The 11,644-nt window shown below is 60.8% G+C and overlaps 2 protein-coding genes across 3 annotated transcripts; one reads left to right on the forward strand and one right to left on the reverse strand.

Moving 5' to 3' along the window:
- The first annotated feature begins 1,253 nt into the window (after positions 1 to 1,253).
- On the forward strand, positions 1,254 to 5,991 carry LOC135993320 (uncharacterized). The gene is made up of 2 exons (XM_065643091.1): positions 1,254 to 2,245; positions 5,850 to 5,991. The coding sequence occupies exons 1-2, from the start codon at positions 1,254 to 1,256 to the stop codon at positions 5,989 to 5,991; spliced, it is 1,134 nt and encodes a 377-aa protein (XP_065499163.1).
- On the reverse strand, positions 4,143 to 11,391 carry PLP1 (proteolipid protein 1). Of its 2 annotated transcripts, none has more exons than XM_065643101.1 (7): positions 11,271 to 11,391; positions 8,774 to 8,960; positions 8,144 to 8,300; positions 7,075 to 7,243; positions 6,792 to 6,865; positions 6,615 to 6,680; positions 4,143 to 6,156 (listed from the first exon to the last, which is right to left on the reverse strand). In XM_065643101.1, the coding sequence occupies exons 1-7, from the start codon at positions 11,272 to 11,274 to the stop codon at positions 6,085 to 6,087; spliced, it is 729 nt and encodes a 242-aa protein (XP_065499173.1). In that variant the 5' UTR covers positions 11,275 to 11,391; the 3' UTR covers positions 4,143 to 6,084. The 2 variants fall into 2 exon arrangements, with proteins under 2 accessions (XP_065499173.1, XP_065499172.1); XM_065643100.1 differs by having other exon boundaries at positions 8,039 to 8,300.
- Positions 11,392 to 11,644: the final 253 nt, after the last annotated feature.

The raw sequence follows: 11,644 nt of genomic DNA on the forward strand, positions 1-11,644 counted from the left end.
TTTGTGAGCCTCTGAACCCCACTTCAAGCTCCAGTTCTTAACAGGGAGTCTGTTGCAGCTGTGGCGCCAGGGGCACTGACACGCTCTGCTCTGGGATAAGGAGCAGTCCCTGCTCTGCTGAGGTGGGATGCGATAGCAGCTCTGACAGCAACTGCCTGAAGGCCTCAGGGAATCAGATTCCTGAGACTGGGGCCTGGGACAATCTGCAAAGTCAGTGAAATGGTGGGTTCCCTGCTGAGGTACTTGCTTGGGCAAAAGCAATCGTGGATGGAAGGAGACACTCCTTGACCCTACTGCTCGCATGGCTGGTGGAGCAGCTCTTTCCTGGTGGCTTCAAGAGGTCTTTTAGGGACCCCGTGCAGATACAGGAGTCCTGTCTTCATAGGCAGCCAAGTACAGCATCTGCCTGTGATATTGTCATAGTCCTTTTCATTGCCATTGTCAGTCCTTTCCATTAGGACTTCTGACTTGCTACTACCTCCTTTTCCCAGGGTATCTCCCTAGCAGAGCCAAATGGTACGTAGAAATTGAGAGAAACCAGCTGGGTGCCTGCGAGGCAGCAGGTGAGACCTTCCTCTGGGACAGATGGGCAGCAGTACCATGCCGTGGCCCTCCAGGCAGGGCTGCTTGCCAGCTACAGCCCCTGCCAGGGCATCCTTTGCCACTCGCGGCCCTTTCCCTGCCCGAACTAGAGCCAGGACGGGGCTGGGGGAGCTGCGGTGAGGAGCAGCGTGAGCGTGCCCTACCATGGCTGGTGTTGGTGCAGCTGGAGGGATGGAGGGCTCAGCCAGGGCAGCCCTTGGGTTTGCTTGCAGCACGGCCTCCCTTCTCTGAGCCTTCCTGCTCATCCTGCACAGCCTTCCCCTGGGGCTGAGCCCGATCCCTTGCTAAGAGAGCAAGGCAGGGGACTGCGCCTGCCTGTGTGGCTTCGGAGGAATTTGCTATGTAGTTAGAGGCTTGCAGACGGGCTTTGAATGGCAGCATCTGGATGTTTTAGGGGAGCTTTTACTTGCTGGGTTGTGCAGGACTGAGCCCAGTGTAAATTAAGGCACAGGAGCACCGGTCTGGGCGGCTGCTGCTGCGGCGGCCGCGGGGGGGAGCCGGAGGAGCGGGGATGGGGGGCCGGAGGAGCGGTGGATGGGGGGCCGGAGGAGCGGTGGATGGGGAGCCGGAGGAGCGGTGGATGGGGGGGCCGGAGGAGCGGTGGATGGGGGGCCGGAGGAGCGGTGGATGGGGGAGCCGGAGGAGCGGGGATGGGGGAGCCGGAGGAGCGGTGGATGTGGGGCCGGAGGAGCGGTGGATGGGGGAGCCGGAGGAGCGGGGATGGGGGAGCCGGAGGAGCGGGGGATGGGGGAGCCGGAGGAGCGGTGGATGGGGGGCCGGAGGAGCGGTGGATGGGGGAGTCGGAGGAGCGGTGGATGGGGGAGCCGGAGGAGCGGGGGATGGGGGAGCCGGAGGAGCGGTGGATGGGGGGCCGGAGGAGCGGTGGATGGGGGAGCCGGAGGAGCGGGGATGGGGGAGCCGGAGGAGCGGGGATGGGGGGCCGGAGGAGCGGTGGATGTGGGGCCGGAGGAGCGGTGGATGGGGGGGCCGGAGGAGCGGTGGATGGGGGGGCCGGAGGAGCGGTGGATGGGGGAGTCGGAGGAGCGGTGGATGGGGGGCCGGAGGAGCGGTGGATGGGGGAGTCGGAGGAGCGGTGGATGGGGGAGCCGGAGGAGCGGGGGATGGAGGAGCCGGAGGAGCGGTGGATGGGGGAGTCGGAGGAGCGGTGGATGGGGGAGTCGGAGGAGCGGGGATGGGGGGGCCGGAGGAGCGGGGATGGGGGGCCGGAGGAGCGGGGGATGGGGGAGCCGGAGGAGCGGGGGATGGGGGAGCCGGAGGAGCGGTGGATGGGGGAGTCGGAGGAGCGGGGTTGGGGGGGCGGAGGAGCGGGGGATGGGGGGCCGGAGGAGCGGGGTTGGGGGGGCGGAGGAGCGGGGGATGGGGGGGCCGGAGGAGCGGTGGATGGGGGAGTTGGAGGAGCGGTGGATGGGGGAGCCGGAGGAGCGGTGGATGGGGGGCCGGAGGAGCGGGGCATGGGGGAGCCGGAGGAGCGGGGATGGGGGGGCCGGAGGAGCGGGGATGGGGGGGCCGGGCCCGTCTGGCCGGGGCAGGCGGCCCCCGGAGCATCGTCCGGGGGGGCTGCGCCCTTGGAAACCGTTTCAGCCGAGCAGACCCTTGGCCATCCCTACACGAACAGCCTTGAGTGCCGCCATCCCCTCCCCTCTCCTTTGCCAGCACTTGGAAGGTTTCTGTCTTTGCTGTCCCAAGGGCGGGCTGGCTGGCTCTGTCCCTTGCTAGCAGCGCACAGAGCTGTCCCCTGGAGCGGCAGGGCATGCCATGAAGGAGTCGCTTTGCCTGCTGGCCAGCAAGGCAGCCCATGGGACCTGCTCCAGGGTCCCTTCTACTGGTCCAGCCTTTGTGAGACCAAACTGCAGCCACATTTCAGCCGCTAGACCAGGGGCTTTGGCTGCAGTGGCTCCCCTCCTTGGAGGTCTCTTGATGGGCCTGTTTACAGAGAGGTGTTTTGGCACAAGAGAGGGTTTATTCCCTGTGTTTTCTAAGCCAGATCCTGGAGGGCACTGTGTGCCCAGCAAAGCAGCTGTGAGCACAGGTCCCATGTCCCCAGGTGGGGTCCAGCAGGACACAGCCAAGGGCACACCCGGCATGTGTCCTTCAGCCCTTGGACTTGCCCAGCACACTGGCCGTGCTGGCTGGTTTCACATGCTACCTCATGCTGCTGTCCCCAACCCTCACCCCGGCCGGGGGGCACCAGTTGCTGCCAGGGGAAAGAGATGGTGTTTTGTTCCCCAGCTCACTCTGGCCCAGTGGCTGATCATGCACACACAAGGCCCTTTCAGCGTGGGGAGAGGAGTGGTGGCATCTGGGAATGCAGAGAACAAAAGGTCCTATTGATGCTGCCTGCAGCCCCACGGGTTTCTGTGAGCCGGGGCAAGGCTGGGGTGCAGGCACAGCTGTGCACTGAGCTGGTGCAGTAGCAATGCATGAGCTAAACCTCCCCCGGATGGGCTGCATGGGAAACTTTGCTGCCCGCCTGGAGGAGATTGAAGCAGGGGGAGAGATGGGAGAGTGGGATTTGGAAGAGGAAGAGCAGCAAGGGTCCTGGGCACAGATAGACAACAGCCTGCCGGCTCTCAGCCCACCCTGCCGCTCACGGGCACCCAGCCGTGCCTGAAGTCTGCCTCTCGGGCAGATCTGCTGCAAACGGGAGCGGTGCCGGCGTTTGAGCGTGGTACTGGGCACATCCCTCTGCGGCCTCACTCCCTGGAGGTTCCTGAGCACAGCTCCTGGAGGGAATTTCCAAGAGAAGCAGCATTTGAATCAGTAATTTTTGAGTAGCTGCTGTGGAAAAGTGCGTCTAAGGGCAGCATTCATGTGATCGGGGGCAGAAAGACACCAGCCATTGACCTCCACACGCACCAGCACTGTGCAAACTGGTAATGACTCTGTGGCAAAAGGCACGCAGCCACCCACACAGCGTGTGGACAGGACATGGAGTGCCCTGGGATAAAGTCCGCCCTCGTGCCTAAACAAGACCGTCTTATTTCACACAGGGCTCTCTGCAAGTGAGACAATCGCGTACCCTGCGTGGCTCTGGACGTGCTTTTACCACATGCATTGCCTGGAGCAAACTGGAGAGTTTTGCTCGAGCTGTGCTGATCAGTTTTGCTGTGGTCGTGCTGTAGGTGCTACATGAGGAGCCATGGCAGAGGCTGTCACCATGCAGGCTGAGCATTAAAGGGCAGCAGCACATCACCAAAAACAAGCAAGCAGCTCCTGCAAGGCCCCAGATTTGCTCTGGGTGGCTGGAGGAGAAAGAGAGGTTTTTAAGGGCTCCCCAGCTGGGAGCAAAGGTTTTGAAGTCAGGGTTATGAAGCTGGTGGCTGGGGTGGGCAGGAGGGGTGGGCAGAGTCCTGCGGGGATGCTGGCACACGTGGGGCTGGCAAGAGCTGCTCTTCTGGGACCTTCTCCTCTGCAGCCTCCCCTTCCCTGCTATTTTTTTTGGCTGGGTTGGGGGCAGAGGTGGGAAAGCCAGCACAACAAATGGACAGACAGACATGTATCTTCAGAATGTTCTTAATTTTAATTTATTTTCTTTAATTTTTATAAAATACATCTTGTAAGATAAGTCTCTAAAAACTTGCTCCTTTTTATTGCTTGTTAACGAGTTGAAATTCTAGATCAGAAATGAAGGAAACACTTTCAGTTGATTAACTCTCTTTTTGCTTGTGTGTGTGTGTGCGCGCACACGTGTGTGCGTGTGTGTGTGTTTGGGGTCTGGGGACAAGGGTGGGAAGGAGGATCTGGTTATTTTTTGTTAAATGGATACCAAAAAAAACCCCAGCAAACCCCCAAGAGAGATAGCATTGATGTGGATTTCCAGCTCTTGACTGGTTTCTCCCCACCCTGCCATCCCTCCTGGCATCTCCCACCTCCCCAGCCCATGTGCGTTGGTAGCCTGGCCAACCTATTTCAGCACTCTTGGTGGCAAGGATCCTTTGAACGCTCTGCTCAGCAGATCTGCTCCTTTATCCTTGCCCCTGCTGAAACTGGCACTTAAAAAAAATATAATAATAGTACAGACAAAAGAAAAAAAAAATCCATGCAAGATGGAGCTACAGTCTGCCACTGAAAGTAGTTTCTCCAATAAATAAACACTAAGATTAGCATTAAGGAGAGACAGGGAAGAGCGAAACAAAATAGCAATTGGCGAGGAGGACTGGAAGCAGCATTTTGGCGAGTGTGGCTGGACCCATGCTACCCAGCCAGAGGCCCCTGGAGAGCAATTGTGGGGGAGAGAGGTCATCTCCACCAAACCCCTTGCCCTGCTGCCCCCTCCATGGGAAAAGCCTGAACTGGCACCAGAAAGGATCTGGTTTGCAGAGACGGGCTGTGTTTCTGCCCTATGACCCCCAAACCACCGCCTTTCCCCCCCTCCTCAGCTCCTTCATGGGTTTCAGCTGGAAGCGAGATGCTGCCAGTCCCCCCCGCCCCAGCAGATGCAAGACAGTTGTCCTGACTTGCAGGAAATGCTGGGGAAAAAAAAAAATCTGAGGGGAAGAGAGGGGGACGGAAGGAGGGAAAGGTAACGTTTGACACGGGTGAGAAACAAATCAAGCTCTCCACCACAGCGGAGGTTAGAGAAGCAGACGTCACCCCGGAGAAGAGCACCATTGTGAAGGGATGAGAGCGTGCAGCGAGCGCGGCGCTGGCAGGGCAGGGCGGGCAGGTGGTCCAGAGGCTCATCCCCTGCCCACGGGGGGTGGCTCCGGCTTTACGCTCCCAGGGCATGGCGCAGAGGTGTCTCCTCTTGGCCAAACCTATCTGCTGCCTGGAGGGTAAAGCCAAGAGTTCCCCTTGTCTACAGAGACACCAAACTCCTTTAGGCTTTAATAGGGGCAGCTTGGTTAGGGCTTTATCAGCATTGGGGTCAGCACTCTCTTCTCCGCAATGGGAAGATCCTTGCCCTGAACTCCCTTTGCCTTGGCTGTAGCAGGCAATTTGGGGTAAATTTGTTTTTCTTTGCTAAAGGGAAAAAAAAAAATCCTTCTCTTATTCTCCATCCATGGGTGGTGACAGCAGACAGCTCCAGGAGAGTCTCTAGCAATGGTACCAGGACTGGGCCGACTTCCTTTTCTCTCTAGATAGCCTCTTGCTACTCATGGAGCAACCTACATGGATTTCCTCCTCCCAGGAGCATGAAGGCCTTTGCTCATCCCTAGGCAACATCGGGACACTGGAGCAAGTCCCTCCTCTTCTCTGGCTGGTTTTGATGGGCTTGGCCCTAGATCGAACCGGTTACAGATGAGCAGAGAGAGAAAAGTGCATGAAGAGGTGTCCATTGGTGGGAAGCTCTCCTTCCTGGTCACGCTCAGCACGATGGATGCGAGGGAGGAAGAGGAGGGGAGTCAGCAGCGAAGGCAGAGTTAACGCAGGAGACCTGGTGTCGGGTGGCTGCAGTGTTAAAGCCTCGGGGTTAGAGAAAAGAAGGGCATTTGGTCTGGCTGGGCTCCACCACGCGGCCTAGAACTTGGTGCCTCGGCCCATCAGCTTGAGGACGGCAAAGTTGTAGGTGGCGGCGATGATGAAGGTGAGCTGTGGGGTGGGAAGAGAGTGAGCCAGGGGGGAAAGAGGAGAAACAAAGCTCCCGCGGGCGAGGAGGGCAAGCGGGGTGGGTCTCCTCGCTGGGGTATGGCCAAGGTGGCATCTCCCAGCCCAACAGTTGCCCCACAGAGCCCCGTAGCCCCACTGCACTGGCGGGACGCTGCAGTGTCTCACCGCTGGTGTAAAGCAAGAGGAGAGCTGGGGAAAGGCAGAGGACTCAGTGCATGGGCAGCAGGACCTCTCCCTGGTGGTCTCCTAAAGCCTCTCCAGATCCCCTACAGCAGCCACCTCTACCTTCTTATGGCCTGAATTCGCTATATGCACCTATGTGCCAGAAAAAGACACGAGCGCAGGCTCTGTCATGTCCATGCCCACCACCTCTGCTGTCCTCTGCCCCCACATCCTCGCCACGCAGGGAAGACCAGCTGGGCAGGGGGACATTGACTCACCAGTGAGACCAGCGTGGCAGCTGCCCCCACGAAGGCCGCAATGAAGAGGTGGAAAGTCATCTGGAACTGCAAGGCAAGAGCGGGGTGAGCTCCCGGGGTCACGCGTGCCGGCTGGGGAGGCCAGTGCTGAGGCCACCCATGGAAGGGAGCACGTGTGGGGTGACGGGAGGTGCTCACCTCGCTGGTCTTACAGATGGAGAGCAGGTTGGAGCCGCACACTTTGCCAGGGAAAGCATTCCAGGGCAGGACACCTGGTGAGACGTGAGGAGCCAGCTGAGCCGGGCACGGCTGCCAGCTTGTTCTGGCTCCCACAGCCATAGCGTGTCACACACACCCTGGTGTTTCGGGGCTCTTCAGCACTTGCCCTGCTTTATCCCAGGCTTATCCACCTGGATCCTCTCCTCCGTCCCCTCTCCTCCACCCTGAGCCCTGCCTCCTGGGCAGCAAACCCGGCACTCACCGTACATCCTGGCGTCTGCACACAAGGTGCCAATGCTGGCCGAGGTCTTGCTGGGGTTGGCAATGGACTGGCAGGTGGTCCAAGTGTTGAAGTAGATATAGACGGGCACTGCGGAGCAGGCGAAGACTAGGAGCCAGATGATGGTCAGGACATAGGTAATGCCCACAAACTGCAAGGGGCAGGACAAGCCGGGGCAGAGCCATGATTACTGAGCAGCCAGGGAACGTGGACAGGGGAGCGTGAGGGTCCCCAGGCAGGAGGGGGTGTTGGGGAGGCAGGGGACTGAGATGCTCCTGCATCTGGCTCCGCACCGCCCGCCGAACCCCACGTGTCCCCGCGCGGCCAGCATGGAGCGGCAGCCCGAGCCGGGCGAACCTGGACCAGCCCCAGGTGTGCGAGTGGCTATGCCTGTGTGGGGGTGACCGGCAGTGGCAGCAGGGTGGCTGCCACGTCCTGTGTGACGGGGAAAACCCACCGCCAAGCAGGGTTTGATCTCTGCAGGAGAGCAGTTGAAAAACCCGCCTTGGTGTGCAAAAGTGCATCTCCTGCCCTCCCTTCGCGGTGCCACCCCAACCGGCCCTTGAGGGAACCGCAGCCGTCCCCCTCCGCTCCCCCAGGCCACGGGCTCCCCTCGCCAGCACTTTGTCGTGGTCCCCAAGCACAGCGGAGAGCACGACCCCCGGGGCACCGGGGGCACCAGGTGCCAGAGAGTCTTGGGCTGCCAGCACCCCAGGGATGCTCATGGCCCTCCCTGCCAATGCTTAAACATGGAGCGGTTTCATTCAATTTGGGCTGGTTTGGTCCCCAGGGACCATGGCAGGCCTGGGGGAGGGCGGCCGGGCTGCGCTTCCCTTTGGGATACCCCGAAACCCGGACGGCCGCAGTCTCCTGCCTTTCGGCCACGCCGAGCGTGGCGAACCCGCTGTGGGCGCGCGAAGGGGTGCCAAACCCCGGTTAAGATCACCTTGTCAGGATGTCCTAGCCACTTTCCCAAACACTGACACACCCGCTGCAACGAGTGAGCTCGCTGGGGGCCTCGCGCTCCCCTCCCTTTCGGGCCCCCAGTTACCGTTGCGCTGAGGCCCCTGCCGCAGATGGTGGTCTTGTAGTCCCCGAAGATTTGCCGGACGGCACCGGTGGTGTAGAAGCCTTCGGCCAGCAGCAGGGCTCCATAGAGGAAGAAGAAGGAGGCTGTGCCATAGATGACGTACTGAAAAGCGTGGATGCTGGCAGGGAGAGGAGCAGGCAGGGATGCTCAGGCGGCGGGGCAGTGTCAGGGAGCTCAGCCCTGCACGTAGCACGGCCGGGGCAGCCTGGCCGCCGCGACTTAACCCCCATCGCTGCCCCGGGGGGACCCAAACAGAGGGTGAAGCTGTACGAAGAGCAAGCTGGGGCAAAGCCATGGTGAGCAAGGCTGTGGGCTGCTGATGGCCCCCCCATGCCCTCCATACCTCCCCAGTGCTGAGGTCCAGCACTAGCCAGGGCATCTAGTGAGGCTCAGAAGTGGAAACAAGTGGCCACTGGACCCTGCCATGTGGCCATGGCACCGGCATGCAGCAAACACAGCCTGAGGTCCCCGCGGTGCCCGGGTGACAGCATCTCCCTGGCCAGCCCAACCGGCCACCTCCTCCCGGCACAGAGCAAGATGGAGACGTGAGGGGCCCGGTGTGAGGGCAATGCAGCACAGCAGGTTACTTACACGTTGATGAGATACTCATAGTCCTGGTAGTTTTTGGAGAAGTAGGTCTCAATGAGCTGCTCGGTGCCTGTGAGGGCTTCGTGCCCACAGCCACAAAACAGTGCTACTCCAAAGAAGCACAAGCCTGTGGCAACCAGTGAAGCAAAGGGTGCTCCAATGAGACACCTGGCACAGCACTCGAGCAAACCTGAGGAGAAGAGAGGTGAGGTGGGACGGGACCGCTGGGACAGGGAGAGCTCGGAGCCCGCGGCTCAGGAGCAGGCAAGCGTGGGAGAAGGAAAGTGCCCGGCAGGAGGTGGGAAGCAAGTTGAAGGAAAACCCAGAAACAGTTCATTGCGGTGCTGGAGAGCCAAACCCAGCAGCTTCCCCAAAATGTCTCGAAGCAGCTGGGCAGAATTGCCCCCAAGCATAGCCAGGGACGAGGGGTGACAGCGGCATGGGGCACTGGGGCCACAAGGCAGCCCCTGGGGGTGAGGCAGATGAGGGGCTGAGGCAAACCAGCTGTGCTGACCCGTGCTAAACAAGATGGAAATACAAGGCAGTGTAGCGTAACGCCAGCGGGACCCAGCAAACAAGCTGCTAATGGGCTCCCTGCTGCCAGCACAGCCCAGCTGCGGGCAGCGGCGACGCCAGCTGCCTGCGTATTTCTTTTGCCAGCAAAGATGTAGGGGAACCCAGCACCTCCACAGAGACAAAGCCCAGTGGAGACCTGGCAATGTGGCCCAGGCTTGGGGCAGCGCAGGAGGAGCCGGCGAGCACCCCGGGTTTCAGGGTGGCACTCGTCCCCTGTCCTGGCACCCCGCGAGCAGTGCGGACTGCAGCAGCCCTGTTACGCAGGCGGATGTGCTTATGGAGACGAGCCCCGCTAGTTCCCCAAACACCAGCGCTTGTGTAATAGATTTAATCCTCCAGGACAGATATTTGGCAAGAGGGCACATGTACCTGTGTGTGGGTAGGGAAAATGAGGGCATGTGCCAGTGTGCTGCTTGGATTGCCTAAATGCTGGATTTTTTTCAGCAGTGGTGCCATGAGCACCTGCTCCTTCTGCATGTCAGAGCTCTAAGGTGCAGGATCCTCAGGTCACGTTCCTGGTGGGCTGGATTTGGAAGGGCTCAGCCAGCCACTCTCCTGCCCCATTTGGGACGGGCAGCTGGGTGGGTTTGCAGCCGCCAGCGTGCAGCTCCGGAGCACCAGTTTGCCTCCAGCTAAGCTGCCGTAACCTGCTGCCCCAGCTGTGCAACACCCTGCACAGGGAACCTGCTCCCCTTCCCCAAGACGTAGGCTCTGGCACCCCGCTGTCCCAGGCATATCCCATCTGGGCATAGCATTTGTGCCTTGAATGCCAAAAAGGCACCCGTGGGAAGCGTTCCCAAACCCACGCTCCTCCCCGCAGACCTGCTTATCTCCTCCCTCAAAGGACAAGCAAGCCATGGGGTCCTAGCCAGCAGTGCCCTTCCCTCCCCACTGGTAGCAAGGTCACACGGTGACACCAAGGACAATGGGGGATTGTCCTGGCACTGCCACCCCAGCGCCTGCCCCATGCCGAGAGCAAACAGGGAACAAAGGCAGCGCTATGGGGGAGTGCTGTGACCCCTCCCGCTTGTTTGCCTTGGATGCGGCAAGTCTAGGGGGGGTCCGTCTCCTCCTGGCCAGCGCTGCTCCCCAAACCTCGCTGGGACTCATGGGGACAGCCCTGCACACCCGGCGGGGTGCTGAGCCAAACATGCCTTTTTTATTTTTATTTTTGGCCACCTGGGAAGTGGCGTGGCAGATGCCCGGCGAATGACTCTGCTCCCAGGGAGCTGTGGGTCCCGGGATGCGACAGGGCCTGGCAGTCTCCCTGCCACAGCTCCGGCCCCTTGGGCTTTGGGAAGCCACACTGGGGAAGGCTGGGGAGGGAAAGGGAGGAGAGAAAGAGCCCTTGTGCCACACAATCCCGCGCCTTGTACCCGGGTTCAGCTGCTGCTGGAGCCAAACAATACGCTGCACACAAGAGGAGGAGAAGGATGCAGGGTGCCTGCAGCCCATGGCATCCCTGGGAACAGGGCATGCTGGTGAGTATTAGCTCTGGTGTATCGATAGGGAAACTGAGGCACGACAAATGCCTCCATTTTCCCAAGGCTGCTGGCATAAAAGTGGCATGAGCTGTGACAGGTCTCAGCCCCCTGCCTGGACCTCCCAGCTCCGGGCAGGAGCTCTCATCTCTCCAGCCCATGTGGCAAGGGCTCAGGTCGGACCAGCTGTGAGGATGGCATCTGTCCCCACAGACAGTGCATGAGCACACAGGGACAGAAAAACGCTTTGGGAAGAAAACACCATCCCTGCCGTGCCGAGGCATCCTCCCCTGGCAGCTCCCACGCCTGGCATGGTCATGCCAGGGCCACCGGGACCTGGCCTCTGCCAGAGGAAAGTTTCAAGGGACTCTGCTCTGGGACAGGGTCTCCAGAGCCAGCAGTGACATCTCCCTAGGTATCCGCCACCCTCACCCCATACTCACCCATGGCGCTGGACTTGGTCAACTCCCTCGACCGCCCGCTCGGCTGCCTTGGTGCTGTCTGCTGGAGCCCTCGCCTGCCTGGCAGTCCCTCGCCCTGTGTTTCCCCTTGTGGGTGCCTGTCCTGCTCTCCAGCAAAGAAAAGGGCTCTCTGAGTGACAGCCACCCCCCTTAAAGGGACAGGCCCCCGCCCCTCCCCGCCGGCTCCCCCTGCACCCCTTGGCTGCCAGCTCCCGGTGCCCGGCGGCTGCGTGGGCAGAGCCGCCCCACGGCCCCGCTCAGGGCTTTTTGGGGAAAAGGCTTTTGCAAAAGAAAGAGAGCAGCTTGCGGGGCGGGGGGTATTCATGGGGTGACCCCTCGTTGGTAGCTCTAGGGAC

The sequence above is a fragment of the Caloenas nicobarica genome, chromosome 12 (assembly GCF_036013445.1).
Source record: "Caloenas nicobarica isolate bCalNic1 chromosome 12, bCalNic1.hap1, whole genome shotgun sequence".
In the NCBI taxonomy this organism is placed as follows: Eukaryota; Metazoa; Chordata; class Aves; order Columbiformes; family Columbidae; genus Caloenas; species Caloenas nicobarica.